The 22,530-nt window shown below is 38.4% G+C and overlaps 3 protein-coding genes across 3 annotated transcripts; 1 reads left to right on the top strand and 2 right to left on the bottom strand.

Moving 5' to 3' along the window:
- Positions 1-828: 828 nt before the first annotated feature.
- On the top strand, positions 829-2,554 carry LOC103443450 (ethylene-responsive transcription factor CRF4). Its single transcript, XM_008382308.4, has one exon. The coding sequence runs from the start codon at positions 1,211-1,213 to the stop codon at positions 2,285-2,287; it is 1,077 nt and encodes a 358-aa protein (XP_008380530.2). The 5' UTR covers positions 829-1,210; the 3' UTR covers positions 2,288-2,554.
- A 9,507-nt stretch (positions 2,555-12,061) lies between these two features.
- LOC103406577 (plastid division protein PDV1-like) lies at positions 12,062-14,171 on the bottom strand. The gene is made up of 2 exons (XM_008345561.4): positions 13,805-14,171; positions 12,062-12,970 (listed from the first exon to the last, which is right to left on the bottom strand). Exons 1-2 carry the CDS (start codon positions 14,120-14,122, stop codon positions 12,470-12,472), a joined length of 819 nt encoding a protein of 272 aa, XP_008343783.2. The 5' UTR covers positions 14,123-14,171; the 3' UTR covers positions 12,062-12,469.
- Positions 14,172-14,398: 227 nt separating this feature from the next.
- On the bottom strand, positions 14,399-16,609 carry LOC103417912 (low affinity inorganic phosphate transporter 4). Its single transcript, XM_008356069.3, has 2 exons — positions 15,618-16,609; positions 14,399-15,450 (listed from the first exon to the last, which is right to left on the bottom strand). Exons 1-2 carry the CDS (start codon positions 16,513-16,515, stop codon positions 14,756-14,758), a joined length of 1,593 nt encoding a protein of 530 aa, XP_008354291.2. The 5' UTR covers positions 16,516-16,609; the 3' UTR covers positions 14,399-14,755.
- Between the last annotated feature and the right edge of the window lie 5,921 nt (positions 16,610-22,530).

A 22,530-nucleotide genomic window follows, 5' to 3' on the forward strand; every position in this document is an offset into this window, starting at 1 on the left:
TTATTTATTTTTGGTAGATTTTTTTTATATATTTATTTTCCAAAAGACTTGGTTGCCAAGAAATTACCGCGGACGAAACTGAAGCGATGAGATTTGGAAGGTGAGCATATCTCGGTAAAACCGAAAAAATAGAGCAGAAAAACACCCAGAGAAGTACTAATAAACACTAATTATTTATGGCGGCGAATTCAAAGTTGCCCGCCACGTTACTCCAGCTGTTAAAAAAGTAATTTTCTTTTTTTTTTAAAATACGCAGGTTAAATAAAATTTAAAAATTTACCCACTGGCATTTCCCAAATGTCGATTCCACCCTCGTCTTCTCACCTTATTTACCCACTTGCAGAAAAGAGTGAGAGAGTAAATTAACCAGTTGGCCCTTTTGAGCGGTCAAACTGTTTGACCGGGAAACGGAGCAGGGCCGGGTATCTTGGGCCTCACGTGACAGGCCGCACGGGGTTCGAGATAAAAACAAACGAAACGAAATGATATTTTGCCGAGTCAGCACCGTGCGGTGTGCGCTCATTGGGGCCGAACTTTCGCGGGGCCCACGGTGTTTACGTGTGAGAATCTCGATGCGGTCTCGGGATGTCGCGGACCGTATTTGGTATCTCTCCTGTATTGTATCCTCCCACGGCCGTCACCGGAAGCGAAATTACCCCGATATTTTTCTTTATTTAAAAATAAATAATTAAAAAGTGGAATATTTTAGAATATAAAAAAAATTAGGGAGGTAAATTAATGAATTAATAAATTATTTCGGGAGGCTTTCCCAATTTCGGCTGGTGGATCCTATATAACAGCGGTTTCAGTGTTTTGGTTTTCCACGCTTACTCTTTCGCTTCGTCTTCACTCAAAATTTTCACTCTCTCTCCACCACTCTCTCTCTCTCTCTCTCTCAAAAGCTCGAGCTTTCCGTACGTACAGAGTTCCAGCTTTCTCCAACTCTCCCTCCCTTTCGCTTGATTTCTCAGAATTTTCTGGTTTCCGATCATAATTTTCTGAAAAATTACACTCAAAGCGGTCGATTTCTCAGAGTTTGAAAGGGTCGATTTATTTGCATACCATTTTTGCTGTTTTTTCTTTACTTCTGACAAGAACGGTCCTTTTTCTGCTCCGGGTGTTTTGATCTGGCTCTGTTCTTTGTTTGGTATCTGATTTTTTTCGCATTCGATGCAAATTTAGAGAAAATCCGAGCAGCCCGGAAGAAAGAATGAAGTCTTTGGATGCGGAGTCGTGTATTTTGTGTCCAATCAAATACACGGAGCACAGAAGCAGGACAAGGAAAGTGACCAAACCGCGAAAGAAGTCGACAGCCGAGTTCAACTCGTCAGTCATCCCGAGAATCGTACGAATATCGGTGACCGATCCCGACGCCACGGATTCCTCCAGCGACGAAGGGGAGGAGTTTTTCGGGCGGCAGAGAGTGAAGCACTATATTAACGAAGTCAACATCGAGAAGGACTTCAGGAACAGCCTTGTCATCAAGAACAACGCCCGGAAGCGGCCGGCTGCTGAGGTTCCGGCCAACCGGCGGCCAATGAAGAACGCAGCTTCGCCGACCAACGGCGGCAAGAAGTACCGCGGCGTAAGGCAACGGCCTTGGGGGAAGTGGGCGGCTGAGATTAGAGATCCTGCCAGACGTCAACGCCTGTGGCTGGGGACCTTCGACACGGCGGAGGAAGCCGCCATGGTGTACGATAATGCCGCTATTAAGCTCCGCGGTCCCGACGCTTTGACTAATTTCGTGGCTCCGCCGCCGAAAGAGGAGGAAAAGCCAGAGCCGCTGGTTAACGAGCCTGTCGAGGTGGAGACTAACGGAACATCGTCGGTTTCCGGTTACGATTCCGGGTCCGAGTCTCACAATCTGGCCTCTCCGACCTCCGTCCTCCATTTCAGAAGCCAACCCATCATTGAAGAAGTTGACGAGGCTCAAAGATTCCAGATGTTCGACCGAGTCGATGAGTATGAAGACGAAACCGGTACGAACATTTTGTCCGACGATTTGTCCGATTTCGCTAACTATTTGCCGCTGGACTTGCCTTACTTCGACGACGCATTCAGTTTCTCAGCTTCGGAGTCGCCGCTGTTCGACTCGCCTCTGTTTTTCGACGACGACTCCGCCGCAGCAGCCGATACTCTTCCGGATTGCTCTGTGAAGGACGATTTCAGCGAGTTGTTCCGGGACACGTTCGACGCGTCGCTGTCGCATACGGCGTCGTCTATGTGCCAAGGGGATGACTACTTTCAAGACATTTTGTTTGGTTCCGACCCGCTGGTGGTCCTCTGAGAGAACTGAGCCACCGCTGACAAAGTTTTGCCACCGTTGGCTGGCCGAGATATCGGCCAGATTTTTGTTTCGGACGAAATATCGGCTTTATTTATTTTGCTGCGTTAGTATTGGTAATTAGTAATTACTTTAATTATTCGTTTGAACGTCTCCGTTTAAAAGTTGACGGAGAGTTTAGTTGAGGTGAGGATTTTAGCCCAGGAGTGTATAATTATTATTTATTAATTTTGGCCGAATAATGATAATTTATATAATGTTTTTAATTAATTGAGTTTTGCGGTGTTAATTAATTAATTAATTACTGAGCTCACCCACCGTGGCATTCTTTTTGCTCAACCGAGTTGACTCGGAGAGTGACCGTGGTACCGCGATTTGCGGTTGTGGCCGGTTGGATTGGGTTCAAAAGTTGGCAAATTTGTACCATTTTTCCATCTCTCTTTAATTAGAGCTACGGCGTTACATGTGAATTGCACTTCTATTAGAGAATTGACATAAAATAGTCTACGTAAAATTTTGGCGTTACACCGAAAGCAATGATAAATAAAGAAATTCAAACCAGAGATGAATTATTACGAGACATGACAAAAAAATAGTTTTCGTAACATTTTTCAACAAAACAATGGCATTTTATTCTAATCCAATGATAGATGATGGGATTCGAATCAACGCTGGGTTGTAATTAGAGAAGTGACAAAATAGTCTCTGTAACATTTTTCATAAACAATTGTTGACGTCTTATTGTCAATGCAATGACAGATAAAGGACTCAAATTATGGTTGTTATTAGAGAACTTACAGAAAATACTAACGTTTTCCAGAAAATGTTGGCGTTTTACAGTCGATGGGAAGTGATAGAAAATAGTCTCGGTAATCTTCTAAAAATAAACGTTGGCGTTTACGGTCAATGCAATGACAAATAATAGGGATTCAAATCGTAATTGTACGTTTTATCTTATATCAATAAATATTGTACTTCTCTCAAAAAAAAAAAAAAACCATAATTGTTACCACATAACTGACAGAAAATATAGTCCTCGTAACGTTTTCCAAAAATAAATGTTGGCGTTGTACAGTGAATTTAGTGACAGCTGAAGAGATTCAAACCAGAGCTGAGCTGCTATTAGAGTAGTGATAGAATACAATCTTTGTAACATTTTTCAAAAAAAAAAAAAAAAAAAAAAAGGAGGAATGCAATGACAAATAAAATGATATAGATCAGAGCCGAGTTATCAGGAATACGATGCAGAAATTATAGGGATTCAAAAGGTTAAAATTGTATGATAATAACAGTCGGTTTGCTTCTGTTTTTGGTGGATTCCAAGAGGGCAATGGAAAAAGAAAGGGTAAGTAGCCACATGATTACGTTGGGAATGAATCATATATTGATTAAAAAAAAAAGACTATGCATAAGCTTATAAGTAAATCCGACTACTTTTCAAATTGTTAATTGGTTTATTGATGAAACTTCAACTTTCTTTAGGATATCAGAATCAGTTTGTCTTACGTATAGAGTCCAACAAACACATACTCCACGTCAAATATAATGAATCTTGCATAAGTTTATAAATATATTAAACTACTCCTTATATTACTAACAATCCACTACTTGGTTTTTACGTAATAATGTACAATAAATATGATAATAAAAAAGAAAAATAGATATAATAATCAAATTGTAATTTCGTTTTACACATGGTAATTAATTTGTACTGCAGATTGGCATCGTTAATTACTGTCACATCAGTTTAGAGTTCGATTCGAATGGAAGGAAAGCAAAGATTTTACTTCTACCTTTCCTTTTCCTAACAAAAAGGTGAACATACATATATATAATTCGATTTGAGTTGACCATTGCTCCAGTCCACCATTATTCCAAGGGCTCCAGCTCCATGATCGATATTACAAGATGAAAGCGTAACATCGCTGTAAAGATCGAAAAGGCAATGGAGATCGAGGGGTCCTTTTTAGCCCGTTGCCGGTTGGTAACAAAAATGAATGAATTGGGTCTTTGTTTAGTAAGAGAACTGTTATTAGTACTTTAAAATTTTTATTCTACAGTACTCCTCATAAGTGTATTTTTCTTTCTAATTATAAAAAGTTTAGAGTGCTAAATGAGATTTTTGAAATGCTAATAACAATTCCTAGTTATAAAACTATATAAATATTGCATGCAGTTTAAAAGGAAAAATGAATGTTAGTTTTCAGCTTCCTCTCTGGAGAGTTTTACAGAAAAGTGAGCTAAATTGTCACCTGGAACCTTTAAGATCTCAATAAACGCATTTGGATCCTTCGAGGACCAATTTCTGGACAAAATCTAGAGCTATAGGTGGTGTCTCCTGTGTTGAGAATAAATCTCATATTGATAGGAAGAGACATTTTCACATTGACGGAAGGAGAGACCTTAAATGGGCTTATAAGAAGGTAGACTACTTCTCATATTGCCAATTGGTTTTACTGCATAACCTCAAATTTCTACATTTTTGTTCCTATTTCCTACAAAATATAAGGCTGTAACAGTAACAGTATATATAGCTAATCAAATTAAAGCTATTTATGCCCTTGAACGACGGGGTTCAGTTTTTTTGGTAAGGTCGTTGATTGCTTATTTATTGTACCCTCCTCTCTCAATATTTTGCTGCACAATTTAGTTAAAAACACTCAATATAATAGACTGTGAAAGCACACAACATTTAAAGAAAAAGCACGGCTTTTATTTGCCGCTGCATTTTGGACCTGGATTGTTTGCCTTCCCTATCCTCTTCTATTTATGTGGTTACGATTAAGCCACATTAACATTTTATATTGATTTTTTATAGAAATAATAAGACAAAAAGTAATGGAATATCAAATGTTGACGTGACTTAACCGTGACCATAAAAATAGGAGTAGATAGGAAGGAGATGGGAAGGGAGAGGGCATACAATCCAGTCCCTGCATTTTGACATATAATATCGATTGAAGATGATGATACTATGCAAGACACGACGTGATGAACAGTTTTAAAGGTGATCGTGTTATATGGTTGAAGAGATTCTACTTTACACCATGTAAAATATGGTGTTTAGTTATCTTACATTTTCCCCAACCATAAGTTGGAGAAATTTTTTGTTTATGTATAAAAAACACGATCAAGTAGATTAACATTTCACACATTAAAATATGGTACATAACATGATTGATATGTCTCAATTTTATTATATACTAACAAAAAATAAAAAGATCATTATACTTTAAGTGAAATAATAATACTAATGTTCAGGTATATCATTCCGTAAGTTGATGTTAATTATTGCATCAAGTACTAATAACACCCCAAATTCATGGATTATTTTTAAATTGGTACATCATGACTTGTAAGACACCCAGACTTGTACATTAACCTTAAGCTAACTTTCCATTACCCGGACCATTAGTAAGTCTGTTAAATTCTCACGACATGATATTTTCCAATGATACAACATGAATAAATTAGATTATCTTACAAAGATAATTTTGTAACGGGTGACACGCATAGAATAATATATATGTCACCGTAATGAAACTAGCTTCTAACCACATTATTAGGTATCAAACTCATCCAACTAACTGCAAAAAAACTACCAAGCTTAAAGCTAAATGGTTAGATTAATTAAGTTCTTTGACAATTCCGCATAGGAGAAAGTATCACAAACTAATTGTATTCCCAATATAGCTCATAATGCACAGAGGTGGTGATGCAAGTCACGGGGTGTACACAAGAAAATCTCGTTATTCCCAAAATGGCATATTATATAAGGTGGGTTGGAGGGGTTACACTAAATCAAACCACGCACTGTACTCCCTCAAATTCTCAATCATCACAGAATGATTGCACACAGTTGGGGTTTGAAAATTTGAAAGCATTATCCTTCTGATTAAGTGTGTAAACTTTGATTAATTAGTTTCTGTCCTTGTTTCATGATATTTCTTTTTCACGTGAGGAGCTGCTGCATCTGGTTTCTTAAATCAATTACTTTATTACTGTATATAATGTTTGAACAAAGTTAGCTAGGGTTACAAATTATGGTCAGGTCAAACTGGCAAACTGGTATCCTGCAAGCTGGTGAAGATTGTGCGATGGTAATAATCTCTTACTGCTGGCTGCTGGCAACCTTCACCAAAACAAATACTGACACTTTTAGGTTACAAATTGATTTTGTTCAACAACTTTTTTCACTACTCACTTAATTCCCAATTGTACGCTCGCAACGGCCATTAACAGTTTTGATAATTATGGGTACGTAGTTGCCAAAACAATAAAGTAAAACTGAGCTCTTTCTATATATACAGATGGAATTAGGTAAAAATATTTAATGTGGGCATGCAGTCCATGGTAAAAATATTTAATGTGGGCATGCAGTCCATGCAGAGTATTATGCATGTCACTACTCGCTAGGACGACTGTTGAGAATATATGGCAATCTAGCAAGAAACCAAATAACAAATCCAAGGGATAAAACAAAAGTGGAAAACCAAACACTCGAAATGGATTCAGAAGATTAAGATTGTTTATCATGCATTTGGACATAAAAACTGCAATAAGATTTCCTGCACACTTTGGCAGATGGACGAATAACCCAGTAAATAATTAGGATAAAAGGCAGAAACATCGTCCACGTTTTACATGTATAGCTTCTGTTTGTTGTAATCTGGACGCACTCGTCGTACTGTTCTCCGTGGAAGTATTTTTAAAACCCCATCCCATCAGCTAAAATATCATATAACTACTTCACTGTAAGGTATCCCAGGATCGGGTTAATATTTCACCATTAACAATTAATAACCGAAATATGTTAGAATCAGTTGCTCGCACATGTAGATAACTGATTTTGGTTTGCCGATCATCATACAGAACTTATCGATCTAATTTCATAGCGATAAACAGTTTACAATCGTTCACAATTTTGTACATTACAAAAACAAGATGATTGAAAAGTTGTCTCAGTTAATATACAAAATGATATTCTCCTAAAACTTGGAGGGGCAATGGGGTGAGGCAAAGGACGGAGAGGGGAAAAGTAGCAGGCTTTATGGCTGAGAGAGGAGGCTCTAATGTCAGAGACACCAGTTGCAAGTTGCACATATGCATGTTGATGTGCCTGGTATATTTGCTGTGTGTTGCGAGTGGCGAGTTCTCTCACTCACACCGTGTTGAGTGCCTTTTTTTTTTTAAGTTTTGGTGTCTATCAAATTAATGAACAATGACAACACACATCTGAGGAGCCCATTGTCTTTGTATTTCAAATCTACATTTTGATTTATTTGCTTTCGTTTCATCAGCTGGATAGCTATCATGCCTGGTCCCCCCACTCACTCAGCTAGCCTTCATGTGCTGCAGCAGCTGCAGGAAACAGCCACCACTTAGCATGGTTCAACCACCCTAGATATCAATATTTGAATAGTTTCGGGCTACATTTATATGCTACATGCTCAGGATATGTTTTACATATTTGGTTGTAAATTTAATTTATCTATTTGTTATCAAAGTTTCAATGCAAACTGTTGAAGCTCCGATCTATCCGAATTAATTCCGACCTGATAGTTAGGTTTGTTTTTAACAAACGATAAGATATTTACAAAAATGCTATTACTAACTGATTAATGCACTTATAGTAAAGCTACATTATCACAATAAACAATACAAATTTAGTTATAATTACATGTCAAATTCATCGTAAAAAATATATCATGTATCCGTAAGATCTTCAAATAAATAGAAATAACTAGCCCTAGAACAAAGCCGGTATTCTATTACTAGGTTGAGTTGGACTAGGACCTAACTACTTGATCTTTTGAAAGTGATTAGGATGATTAACATATGCTCCACCCAATCATGCTAAATTAATGGAAATCTTGACTTTCTTAGTTGAAAATTGACGAATGATGGTCGACCCTCCGATCCTTTGTCTTTTCAAATAATTTTTCTCCAAAATTCTTCAGGAGGGGGCCCTGAACCAAGAAGACAAACGGGTGGGTACGTAACACGTGGAAATATATATCGGGTCTCTGTCTGCTACCCAAATTGCCACTATCTCCAATTTGTGTGTATACGTGGCAGGCTTCAAGAAGAGTCAGCACTGCTTATCACTTGACACGTGTCACCGGCAAGCACTGTGGCCCCACTAGGGCAAAGCACTCAAATTTCACCTACCGACAACGATGGTTAATCGACTTATGGCCATATGGGAAGGAGTCCCGGAGATATTGTGTGAAATTATTCTGCATATTTATGGGATTATAAAATTTTATAATTTTTACGTTAATTAAATAAAAAGAATTGCAAAATTCCACACCCTTCGACCTTCTCTTTCCTCCTTTTTGGCAATGGTGGCATGGGCATATGGTGCAGGTAAGAAGATTTGATTTGGACAGAATCTACTCATTAAACTTGTGACCAAAGCAATGCCTTTTTCTATTCAAATTCTGTTAATATTAATGTAACATGTCAAATTCCAAATCTAATGCATGTCACACAGCAATTAGGTAGACTATGATTTCTTTTTTTTTTTTTTTTTTTGAAGATCAAGGAAAGTGCATTCCAGGGCACAGAGACCATAGATGAAACAAGAGAGCCTACGAAGAGGCAAACAACAGACAAGATAAAGTAAGGAATATTTGTCCAACCCATCTATTCTCGAAATCAATTGCAGTTTTGTGTTCCGATTCGTTACAAAAATGATGTTGAGATTTGGTCACCTGAGAAGGTTTTGAACATTGGAGGGTCTCAACGTTAAAGGTTTTAAATTTTTTAATAAAACCAAAACGTGAAGCGTGCAAAAAAAATTTAGTTTATTCACTAAGGCATTTCGTCGAACACTTGGTTGGTTTGTTGTCATCAGCCGAATCATTTTGTGCACATATTAACAGATTTCAACATATGCAATCTGATGAGTGCTATTAAGAGAATTCATCGAGTGCTACCAATGCAACCTGTCGAGTGTTGCTAAAATATGTCTAGCATGCATTACATCAAACACTTGGTGGACACAAAAAGGATCCATACTAAATATTTGAAGGATCTTCGGAAGACCTTCACATATATATTTTACAAACTCCAAACAATCTGAGAGCACCTTAGTCCCAATATACATTTACCACTGATAATACTACATGTTTTCTTATGTTGTTTTATTTGAACATTATAGTCGTTTTTAGATGAAATAGTACATCAAAACTTTTCAAAAGTAAAGAATGCACTTGTATAAACATTTGCTGCAATATCATATATACCACATGCACGTAAAAAACTGGGATGTTTTTGTGTCGACGACTGAAACTTAGCAGTTCGTATGCCTTCATAATTTGTATGTATATATATTTGCATAATATACAACAACAACAAAGCTTTTTCCCACTAAGTGGGGTCGGCTATGTAAATCCTAGAACGTCATTGCGCTCGGTTTTGTGTCATGTCCTCCGTTAGATCCATGTCTATGGCCCCCTTGCTCATTTAACACTGCATCCAGGTGCCGATGGAGATATTGTGACCCTTGCTCACTTATCACTGTGCTCGGGTCACACAGCGCGCCACTTACGAGTGACGCTCTAGCTTTAGCGCGATTTCGTTCTGGATTCATTTTCATAAGGATTCGACGTAAAAGAGGAGTGTCAGCTGTTGACTACCTGACGCCCTCCCCCTCCTTCTTTATCCGGGCTTGGGACCGGCAATGTAAGATAAACTTACACAGGCGGAGTTATATATTTGCATAATATAATTTTAATTATTTCTGTAATAAACATGTGCGAGCCTGCATTCACGTGTTTATCTCAGTATCTTTATGAAAAAACACTTCTACATTTGAGAACAAGAAGAAAGACAAAGAAAATAAACTTTATAAATAAGAAAGATACAAAACTCAAACCATTATATAGTGCATAAAAGAGATTGTGTTTGAATCGTTCCAAAAAGAAAAGATAAACACATCTTTTTTATTTTTTATTTTGTAATTTAATTACTTGGTATTTCAACCTACCATTTTAATTCGGTCTTTCTTTAAAGTAGGGTTATTGTTCTCTCTTTTAGGATCTCCTCCCGAAATATCTGCTACTGTTTTGAATGATTTAGGTGGTGTGCTTTGGTCAAGAACTATTTGTTCTAGCTTTACGGGTTAAGTTTATCTTTTGAGTTCCAGTAATACTAGTGAAATTATCTATTTAAATTATATTTTGTAAACTATATGACGTAGTTGTTGATGATTGAATTACTAACATGCTTATTTTTTATTAATGATGTATCACATGGTGTGCAAATATGATCTAAATGTTAGTCTATCTAGCACTACTTTTATGTCTATTTACGTTGCGGTGGGTTGGGTTTCGTGCCCCGCTTATTAACTCAAAAGAAAAAGAAAGATAGTTTCGATTTTACGTTACCCACTTTTTTACAAAATTCTCATGCAATTTCCTTTTTCTTTTTCGAGTTGACCTAGCTAGTACCTCGTTTGGTTGACATTCTCTACAAGAAACACAAAATCTTTGTTGTCAATTTAAGATCACAAAAGGGCCCGCCAAACAAAGAAAAGTTGAACAAAAGGAAATAATGCTTTCACCTTGTCGATCTTCTCTATTTTTTTTTTCTTTTAACATTTAACTTTTGAGTCATGCATCCAATAGGAGGCACGAGGAAGTGTTTACACGCACCACTTGAAAATTATGACGTTTATTTTGTGTTCAAACCCTTTCATCAACTTTCCCCTTTTTGCCTCATAAAACAAGTTAAAAGCAACCCCCAACCCAAAAAAATAGCTTAAAGAATTTATAGTTTTCCGACTTTATTCCTTTTGTAATTTGGCACTCTTTTCCCATAATTATATATTTATTGAGTTTAAACATTCGTTAGCATTCATAATTCTCATCTTAAGAAATGTCAAGGGAACTATCTCAAAAGTGAGGTTCTTGATTGATTATCTGCCACTTCACAGTTAACATCAATTCATATACCGATATTGTAAAACACTATGCCAAAATTATGTGGTAACAGAGTCTATAAAGAATCCGATTTTCAGAGAGTCCCCTCAGCATCTCTCATCTTGATATCAGTCGGAATGGAGATTTAAAATCCGCTAGGGTTCGTCAACAAATGGGTTCTGGTTTTCATAGTTGCGTGTGATAATGCTGTGGCAACGGTCGGACTAGCTAGAAAAATACCACCTAAATAGTCCGTGTTCAAATTAGGGTTGACCAAATTGCGCTTCAAAGACGCTATTGACTTCAGACGACGACATTCCAAAGTCTCTCAGGGCGGGCCCGTATAAACAGCCACCCAGGCCCAAGTTTTCAGGAGCGAGGCCAGTGCTTTGAGCCTTTAACAATTTATAAGTTCATAGCTTATAGTAATTTATTTTTATAATCTTTTTAACCAAATTTTGGTTCATGAGATTAATATAAATTTTCACTTTAGTCCATGAAACTTAAAATCGATACAAGTAATATTTGAGATTCTCCACCGTCAATTACTTTGGCATTTCCGTGAAAAATCTCCGTTAAAGTAAAGGTACTTTAAATCAACCCCTCCACTTGAACTGATAATTTCTTCAATTTAACAGATAATCGGATATTGCTAAAGCTAGTACCGATCTCACACAAAAATATACGCTTTCGTAATTCATGTAAGTCGAGACCTCACTAACAGTTTCTTACAGTGATCGATCATAGGGATTATGTTGATTTCGACAACAAAGAGGACATGTTTGATGAGCAAGATCTAATAAATTCATGGTAAATTCAATCTAGGAAGAACTGGAAAAATGCGGCAAACTTGAAGATCAAAGATAAACTACTGATTTAAGAAAACTAATCGCTTTCAATTCCCTCCAAACGAGAGATCGCCATAACTGGGATATACACTGAATTTCCAATAGACGAAGAAAAAGAAAAGAAAGAAAAAGGCGCGATATCTTGAGATATCGGAATTCATCATCATCTAAACAAATGAAACAAGCCAAACGACCTATGAATGGGCTCGTTTGGATGTGCTTTTAAAATGATTGAAGGCGTTTTTAGTGAAAATGTTTTTAGAATCAATTCTTAGTAAAAATACAAATAAATTCTAAAAAAACTCTTTGCCAAAATCTCCGAAACTTTCCGTGGTAAGAAGAAATACGACTATAACAACAGCATGGCCACCTACCATTGAATTCCCTGCAACAGAATTAAGATTTCAGAGCTAACCTCTAGCCAATAGAACATCCAAGTTGCTGGAATGACCAATAGACGGGGAAGTTTTTCTAACGTTTCTGTTGATGTAGATTTTATCTTCCAGCTTCTGTTGATGCTCCTTAATACCTACCTGATTCAGATGCACAAACGCAATCATACTAAGCGCCACCAACGCAGCATTTCCAAGTATTCCACCCGTATTATCCAACTTAAGGGTTTTCTTAACAAATGTGATACTTGAAATGAGAAATCTGATCAAAATATTTCGCTTCTTCCCTTTGGAGGTCACCAACTTCTCACCAGAAGGACTGACCAGAGGGCCACAAAGACTTTCAGGAGATACTAAACGACTTGCATCACAGACATCTCCAACGAAGGCAAGGGCTTCCTCAATAAATCGGTACTTCTTACCATGGTGTTCAGACAATCTCATTGCTAGAACAATACGGCTCTGCTCCAAGCGTGCAATTGCAGCATCTCTCTCAGCCCGCTGCTGCACCTGCACAGTCTTTAAAAGAAAACAACTGACATAAATATCCGGCTTGGAAATATGCCACAATAGGAAATTTGAAATCCATACAGAGTCTAACAAGCAAAGCCACACGGCATGAACAAAAACACGGAGAATTTGACCCTTTAAGAGCAATGCTATTGTCATCAATACGCAACAAATCCCCACTGTAACTTCTAAGCATGTGTTCAAAACGGGACATGAAATGCATTCAGCACAATCGAACTCAAGAATTTACCTTTAACAGGTGTCGAGGTGCGTGATGTGCATCCCGCCCAATTACCAGCAGTTTCACAACCATTTGTGTTTCTTATATCTTACTCATCACAATTTCCTTATACTCTATGGAAACTAGTCCCCGTTCTACGTGTCTCTAACACCATCTAATCACATCTACGAAATCACTAGTGTTCTGGTAAAAAGAAGGAACGCAAGCAGAGCAGTTTTCCAAATTTCACAAACTGCAAGCATTTACCTAATTACTGCAGCATTTATAAAATTGCAATAGCACAAACCATATATCATACGTTGATTTTCCCTTTAATTCCGACCCTGTTTTCCCATTTTTCTCAGCAACCAAACAGAAATTAACTAAATTACACGTAACGGCAGCAAACCTCGCAGACATCTTATAATTTGGAATCCGAATGAGCCCTTATGTACATTATCCAAGCATTCACATATCTACACGTCTAATTTCGAAAGAATACATCTCAAACCACAAGACCTAATCAAGCATTTCGTCACTCGTATTTCAATTTTCCTCCAATTTTCTCAGCAACCAAACACAACATAACCAAACAACCCCTTAAAAAAAAGCCATGAACTTACATGAAAAAACTCAAGCTGGTCCTCGAGGTTCTCGAGAGCGGTCCGAATGGCATTTAGGCTCTTGGCCTCCCGAACCGCCGAGTCATCGTCGTGCCCGACTCGGAAGGCCTTCAAATACACGTATCCGGCCCGGTTCTCATCGGCAGCGGCGTCGTTGGTCCGCCGCCGCTTCTTCTTGTCGGAATTTCTGCGAGACTTGACGGAGTTGAGGAAGTGAGCTCTGGAAACGGAGTGGATGGCGTCGCTGAGCTTATCGTGGAGGTCCCAAATCCTCTCGAGGACTGCCTCGATTTCTTCGATTTCCATGTCCCATTTCATGGAGGGAAATTTGGGGGAAGAAGAAAACCAAACTGTTTTATTTTCTAGGGTTTTTAATTCAATTTTTCAGGGGTGGTCCGGCTTAAGCGATTCGGGTTCGTTACGTGGCGTTTGCAAAGCGCGACACGTGGGATTTAATGTGGTCAAAGTCAGCTACACGTGTAAAGTTGGAAATCACAGCAGTAAACATTTAAGCACATCTTCATTTTCATTTCATGTATTGTTACAACGAGGAATTCAAATGAAAGAAAGAAAGTAAATAAATATAAACCTCACCCAAACTCGAGAGATTTTTCAGTCTGTCAGAAATACGACTTATTACATCAAATGTAATAATATACCGGTTGGAAACTTAAAAAAAAATTTCCACCAATTATATCATGATATTTGATGCACCAGATCATATTTCAGCACATTGAAACATTTCTCCCTAAACTATTAACTATTTCTTGTTCTTTCTTTTCACTACAACATCAACTTTTGTTTTTTCTTCGACCTCAAGGTTCGGAACACTTAGAGCAGCTCTTATTTGGTATGCTAAGGCATGTGTACATCGAGCTAATTTATTTGATGTTTTTTCTAATTAACTAAATAGTAAAGCTTTGTAGCTAATCAAACTCCTTAATTAACTACCTAGTACGGCGTGGCTGTTGTTGCCGATGTATTGATACCAGTCATCTGTGTTCCAGCTTCGTGATCGCCGCCACCATCTTCACCCGAGATCTCCTCCAAGGACCGGCCTTTGGTCTCAGTGACCAAGAATGTGAAGAAAAACCCTAGCATGTTAGTAAACGCCAAGAAAAACATAGCTTTCTGAATAACTCCCGGTTTACCACTCAAAGTATAGTACTGCACCCCAAATGCACCCACCATGGCCCCGGCTTTCCCCGCCGCCGCACTCAACGCGTGACACGTGGATCTAACCCTAGTCGGAAACAGCTCGGCCGGAAGCACAAACGTGGTGCTGTTGGGGCCAAAGTTTGCAAAGAAAAAAGTGAGGCCGTACAAGGTTCCAAACATGAACTTGTTTTGCTTGAGGTCATGATATTTGGCGCCTATGATGGCCATGAACAAGGACATCATGAAGAATCCCATAAGTTGGATCTTGAACCTGCCGAGCTTCTCGATGAAGAAGACGGTGAACCAGTAACCAGGGAAGGTGCCGAAAAACGCAATTACAAACATGGCTCGAGAGGTCTCGAACACTTCGCGAAGCGCGTTAACGTCCTCGGGCTTTTGAGTGAGGCCCATCACTGGGAAAATGTCCTTTTGTGTTAAGTTTTGGCTGTAAAAGGCGATATCCAACAAGAACCAAGTAGTTGTTGTACCTGAGGCATATAGCAAACAGCGATCGATAAGATATATATCTAGAGAAACATTCTATGTAAACTCTCAATCGTAAAATATGCGGATCCAATGTTTTATCTAATTAATATATATATCTTGTTTGAGCTAAGTTTATAATATATATATATATATATATACACACACGTACCGATTAGGTGTTTTCCGTGGCGCCTAAAGAACTCCTTGGATAATAATGGGTACTCATTTGCAGCCTTGAACTGTGCCAACTTATCTTGTTCAGCTTGGATTTCGATCTCCAAAACCTTACCCATGTCAGCAGCTGCTTGTTTGGCGTTACCTTCAATCAAGGCTGTGTACCGACCTGTTTCAGGCATTTTCATCCTCCAGTAGAAAGTGACAAGTGCAGGCAAAGCTCCAAGCATAAGCACAATCCGCCACAGATAGTCCGCCTGTGGCTGCGTGGACAACACGTGCGAAGAATCTGCAGGGCTGTGGCTGAATGCCGGTGCAGGATACATGTTGAGGAAAATTTTCGACAAGATCATAGACACCAAACCGGCAAAAATGATCCCAACACCCTGCATCGCAAACACCGCCGCTATAAACATCCCACGAGTCATTTTGTTGGCGTATTCGGACATGATCGTGGCGGAGAGAGGGTAATCGCCACCGATACCAAACCCTAACCAAAACCTGAAGAAGCATAAAGTTGTCATGACAGAGCCTGCTGAGGAGCCAAATGATAGGCCGGAGCAAATGGCACAAACAACCATCATGATTAGGGTTATCCCGTAGACCTTCTTTCGGCCTAGCTTGTCACCGAGATACCCGAATACGAGCTGGCCCGATAGGGTTCCGATTAGGGCAACACCTATCACGAAGTTGTTGACGTTCACTGGGAGCTTCCCCGGCTTTCCGGTACTAGGGTTGTAGTAGTAAAGGCGGCCGAGGAGTTTGGAGACGGTGGAGATGCAAAAGAGGTCGTAAGCGTCGGTAAAGAAACCCATTCCGGCGATGACAATGGCCGTTATGTGGTACCATTGTGTCCTGGCTGAGTCCAGAGCATGCAGCACGGCTATGGCCATTTTGGTAATTCAAAACTGGGACCTTGTACTTTACTCTTAGTCTTAGTTGTGTGTTTGCTGCTGGTGTAGTTGGTGATGATGATTTCATATATAGGCTCTCATTTTTAGGAATTATTGACGGCTAAGTATTACAAGGACGGACGTTTATACCTAGGTTTTGGGAGGATTACAAGAAATCACAGAGGGTACGTATCAAGGATATTCTACATATATGCTTTATGCTTAGATTGTGAAATTTGTAATAAAATGGTTTATTCTAATTAAGATTATATATCCACTTAGTACTACGATCTAGTGATATTTCTCTTCACTTGTAAGTGAGTGGTCTTAGGTTCGATTCTCGCCAAAGGTTAATTTGAACCACATTATTACTAACTCATTGTGAGGCTAAGTCCACCCCTCCCTTTAGTGTAGATAATATCGTTTGTTAAAAAAAAAAAGGAAAATTAGGTTCACATCCTTCTTTTTGTTACTCCATTGATTAAAATCCTATTTATTTTCAATTTTTTATCAAGGTCCTTGGGTATTAATAACATCATTAATTATTTGAATAATAAAATATTATTATTTTTAAATATATTCCTTTAATGTTAAAAATGTTACAATTAGTATATTTATATTTATGGCTAAATTTTTTTATCATATAATTTTATTTTTAGTTTGTACCTATTTTTAATTTGCAAATATTTTTTAATTTGTACCAATTTTCTTTTCATTTTTAATTTGTACCCATATATTAGTTTCTTTTTGTGCCCATATTTTTTAAAGTTTTATTTGTGTTTGTACCCATGTGTATACCGTCACGTGACATTGTATATTTAATCAATAATAGAAAAATTACATATGGTATATTTATGTTTTATGCCTAAACTTTGTATCAAATATTTATATTTTTAGTTTGTACCCACTTTTAATTTGCAACATTTTTTTTTTTTAAATTTGTAGTATTTTCTTTTTACCCATGTACTAATTTCTTTTAGCGCCTATATTTTTAAAAATTCATTTGTATTCATAAATTTTAATCTTTTATTTGTACCTTAATTTATTTCTAATGTACCCATTCTTCTTTATTAATGTACCACTTTGTTATATGTGAAATGTACCAATTTTTTTGTAAAATGTACCAATTTTTTTAACACTATGGATACATTCTTTTGCCATTTATTATTTCTTATTTTTACATATTTTTTATCCATTTATTCAATCAAAATGTTTGAATTTTTTTTTATTGTAACCGTTTCTAATAGTATTATAATGCAGGATTTTAAATTTAGAGGATTATAAATCTCATAAAATATCAAATAATTAATGTCAAAACTATAAAAATATAAATATTAATAGTAATATAATGAGGTGTACAAAGTCAAGGGACCTTGATCAAACTTTGAATAATATTAAGGTTTTAATCAAAGAATGTTAAGGATTAGGGACCGCATCCAAAATATCCCAAAAAAAAATTAAGATTATATAGGAGTTTGGCTTTCCATGCACCATAGTCAGTGTTCCCATCTAGAAACGGAGGGTGTGACACAGAGTCAGCAAAACGATCTATTTTAGAGCCTCCCTGTAGATGTAGCAGTATATCTAGTGACATGTTCTTGAAGCCAATTGAGAGTACTAACACAGAATAAGACTAAATCCATGGTTTCGGGACCACCCCACGTGTTATAATAAGAATAGATGACATGATTGATGTTGATGCACAAAACCGGAGGGGTTTTGGAACAATGTAAATCCGACCACGAATCTGCAAGAAAGTAAATAACGCAAGATGTATCGTGGTTCACCCTAATGTTCGGGCTACGTCCACATTGATATAGTATTTCTCTGAGAGGATTGTGAGGGAGAGAGTCTCTGTAATGTGAGAGCGAGGCTTTGAGAGGGTGAGAGTCAGGCCTAAGAATTGGTCTCTCTTAATAAGGAGAGTGATGGGTCCTTTTATAGAATAAGGGTTCCTCACTTATTACATATTTGCCCCTTCATTTATTACATAATTACATTTGAGTCCCCCGAGTATTTATACGAGGTCTAAATATGGAGGCTCTAAGTATGGTATAAACAGTAGTCCCCCAAGTTTTCAGTCAAAAAAGTCTTTTGGTTGGTGACTTGAAATTCAGTCCATGTGTGGGCTGAAGTGACTAGATGTCGTCTAGAACTGATACTCGATATGAGACGGTGCCCAATCTGAAATGATGTTCAACCAGAAGTAGCACATGTTGCGAGGCTGCTCTGCTTGTGGCTTATGTTGCCTTGGTTGGCTCGGCTTGTGGCGTTGAATGTGAGGGAATCCCTTTTATAGAATAAGGGTTTGCTCCTCAATACATGAGTAATGGGCTAAAGTTGATGCTCGCGGCGAGGCGGTTGCTTGGCAGGCGGCGATGCTCTCTAATGATGGTGAGGGAGTCCTTTTTATAAAATAAGTGCTCGTTCCTCAATACATAAATAATGGGTTAGGAGTGATGCTCACGGCGATGCGGTTGCTCAGCTGGTGGCGATGCTCTCTAATGAAGGTGAGAGAGTCCCTTTTATAAAATAAAGGCTCACTCCTCAGTACATGAATAATGGGTGTTCTCTAATGAAAGTGAGGGAGTCCCTTTTATAGAATAAGAGATCGCTCCCTAATACATAAATAATGGGCTAAGTCCCCCAAGTATTTTTCATGAGGCCCAGTTGAGGCCCAATATATGGTACATAATGTAGTCCCCCAAGTTTTCGGTCAATAGAGTCTGTTGGCTGAAAACTTCAAATTGAATCCATGTATGGGCCGAAGTGACGGTTGTTCGGAGGTGGTATTTGTATACCTTGCACTGAAGCTTTGTAGGTGAAGTTTTACAAGTGAAGCTTTTGAAGTTGGAGCTTTGTAAATGAAGCTTTTGAAGCTGGAGCTCTGTAAATAAAGCTTTCGGAGCTGATTGACATGAGTGATGCTCATGAATGTTTATGTTGATTGACATGAGTGATGCTCATGGATGTTGACATGAGTGATGCTCATGAATGTTGACATGAATGATGGTCATGAATGTTTATGTATGATTGACATGAGTGATGCTCATGAATGTTTATATATGATTGATATGAGTGATACTCATGTATAATTTTGGAGTACTGGACGTACTTTTGATCACCTAGTGGGTGATAATAGCGGCAGACTGCCGAATAATTTTTTGTAGTACTGGACATACTTTTGATCACCTGGTTGGTGATAATAGAGGGCCTGACTCTTTTGGGCATATGGGTCTTTGCCCTCCACATAACATTTCAGCCCATTATTTTGGGCTTGCCGTTATTTATTTATTTATTATTATTATTACCCTCTGATGAGGTTATACAGATATCTCCGAAAGATAAGAAAAATAAATTACATCATTCAAAAATAAATCCGACCCTCTGCTCAATGGGTCACGCCTATAATTTCCTTTTCTGCATGCCATCACCACCGCAATTATGTTTGTTTCTTTTTATCTTCTTTTGCTTTCTGCTTTTGTTTTCTGCTTTTGTTTTCTCCTTTTTCTTTTTCTTTTTCTTTTCCCTTTTGCAGATGGCAGACAAGGAATGATTAATAGAATTAATAATAAGAAAAGAAAAAAAATCTTATCTCTGCTTTTGCTTTTCCTGTGGTATTCGCAGGAGATGGGATCTAAGGTGCGTAGGACCAGTGGTGGAGTCAAATTGCGTTAGTGGCTTTGAATCAGAGGTACCTATCCTTTACCCATGTGCTTTTGTGGTGGAATCTGAGGTGCCTTCGACTGAGAAGTCGACAACGTTGCTCGCCACGTTCTGCAAGGGTCGGGCGTGCCTGACTCGATGGCGGGCTAGGAGCTAGTCGACTGGAAAGGCACGTTCTAAAGAAAGAAAGGTGGCCAGGAAGTCACAGTAGATGACGGAGAGAGAGAGCAGTGCGGCGAGAGAGGCCAAGATCGAAACTTTGGAGACCCGCATTTCGAAGAAGCAGTGCGTTTTTTGAGTTCGCTGAGATGGAAATTCAGTCAGTCAATGGCTCGGCTCCGGCGACTTTCAACTCCTTCTCGTCGAGCACTGCTTGTCTCTCTGTCTGCCTCGAAAAGCCACCGGAGAAGGACTGAGTTTGGCCGGACTCATGTATGCCTAGTGCTGTCTTGAGCATATGTAACGACTGCTTCCTCACCAAACTCTCCTTATGAACTAAGCCTCTTTTAATTCCGTCCCAGTATTCATTTTCTGTTCTGGTATCAAATCCTTCGAGTTTATCAGTCATGGAGTTAGCTCTTCCACTTGGGTTTGGTCTGGTCTGACTGCAAAGAGTGAGAAGGTGACGACTGCCGCAAAGGGGAGGCTGAGAGAATTAGAGTGAAAGCTGTGGAGTTACAGTGAGGCAACTTAACTTGAGAGGTGACTGAGAGGAAGAGAGACGGCGGCGGCTTGAGAGATAGTGAGATAGACAGAGTCAAATTGAGGTTTGAGGTTTGTGGGGGTCGTAGGGTAACTGCTGCTGGTGGTGGTATTGGGATTGATCTTCTTGGCGGGTCTGTGGGTAGGAGTAATCCATGGCGATGGTGTTTCTGTATTTCCTTATGTTGAGACAGATCTTTGTGCTTCGGCGATAATGAGGCTTGAGGAGTTGCTGGTCATCTGAGGTGGCTATTGGATCGGCGGTGCTGGCTCTGAGAATCTGCGGTGGTTGGTTTCGGTTTCTCTTGTGAGCTTCTGCCTTCTCTCTCTCTAGTTTCTCTTTCTTCCCCACTGACTTTCTTCGCAGTATGGTGTCGGACTTGAAAATGGTTTTGTTTAATTGAGATTGACTTAAGAGAGAGAGAGAGAGAGAGTTGAGCATCTCTTGGTTTTGCAGATCCACGGTGGACAGTGGTGAGGTTTCACGGTGGTGAGATGAAAAAATGAAAGAAAACATACATAACTTTTTGTGTCTTTTCTCATAGACGGCGCTAAATGTTGATGCACAAAACCGGAAGGGTCTTGGAGCAACGCAAATTCGACCGTGAATCTACAAGAAAGTAAATAACGCAAGATGTATTGTGGTTCACCCTAATGTTCGGGCTATGTCCACACTGATATAATATTTCTCTTAGAGGATTGTGAGGGAGAGAGCCTCTGTAATGTGAGAGTGAGGCTTTGAGAGGGTAAGAGTCAGGCCTAAGAATTGGCCTCTCTTAATGAAGAGAGTGAGGGGTCCTTTTATAGAATAAGGGCTCCTCACTTATTACATATTTACCCCTTCATTTATTACATAATTACATTTGAGTCCCCCGAGTATTTATACGAGGTCTAAATACGGACGCCCTAAGTTTGGTATAAACAATTGATATATCATAATTAGCAGGCCTTTTATTTGGTAGGTAACATCGATGAAGCTACTGCGAAAGCTACAACCTTAGGAACTTAGAAATGGAGAGTAAATTGAAGAAATGACCTTAAATCTTTGTGTACTAACATCGAATCGAATTGTTTGGGATTCTAGCGTATATTAATAAAAATAAATTTACGATATGATTGATATGTCACACTTCTAGAGTATATTGATAAAAATGAATATCTATGTATTACAGTTTGAGTAAAACGTCACATGACCGTATTTTGTGTATGGATACTGAAAAATTGCTTGAGATATTTGAATGGATTGCTAGCTGTATCAGCTTGTTGCAGACTAACATTACTTCAAATTTTATAGTATATGTTCCTTTCAATTGCAATGGTAACAAGAAATTGGGAGATCGAAGTTTTTGGATGGTTGTGGCATCCAAGAAGCTCAAACTTATCTTCAACGTCGTAGACAAATTAACCCATCAATTTCCTGGGTTTTGTAAGCAACCTGAAGCTAGCTAGCTGTTAATTTTGTAGGTCTAATCTATTCCCATGGTAACTATCTTGAAATTACGCTAGTGATTAATTCGATCAAAGCTTGTCGCCGTCTAATTAATATGGATAAATATTGGCGTTCTTGTATTTGATGAGCCTCATAGACAATGTTGTTGTTGGAGTCCCTCGGGCTTGTTTTGTGGCCGTTGTTGTTTTGTAGTTTCC

Source organism: Malus domestica, chromosome 01, assembly GCF_042453785.1.
Source record: "Malus domestica chromosome 01, GDT2T_hap1".
Taxonomy (NCBI): Eukaryota; Viridiplantae; Streptophyta; class Magnoliopsida; order Rosales; family Rosaceae; genus Malus; species Malus domestica.

Bases quoted from the DNA above. Each gene is read 5' to 3' on its own strand.
- LOC103417912 (XM_008356069.3), bottom strand. From the start codon at position 16,515: ATGGCCATAGCCGTGCTGCATGCTCTGGACTCAGCCAGGACACAATGG. The intron at 15,451-15,617 runs GTACGTGTGTGT...TATATGCCTCAG, and splicing joins CCACGGAAAACACCTAATCG to GTACAACAACTACTTGGTTC.
- LOC103406577 (XM_008345561.4), bottom strand. From the start codon at position 14,122: ATGAAATGGGACATGGAAATCGAAGAAATCGAGGCAGTCCTCGAGAGG. The intron at 12,971-13,804 runs GTAAGTTCATGG...TTTCTTTTAAAG, and splicing joins ACCAGCTTGAGTTTTTTCAT to ACTGTGCAGGTGCAGCAGCG.
- LOC103443450 (XM_008382308.4), top strand. From the start codon at position 1,211: ATGAAGTCTTTGGATGCGGAGTCGTGTATTTTGTGTCCAATCAAATAC.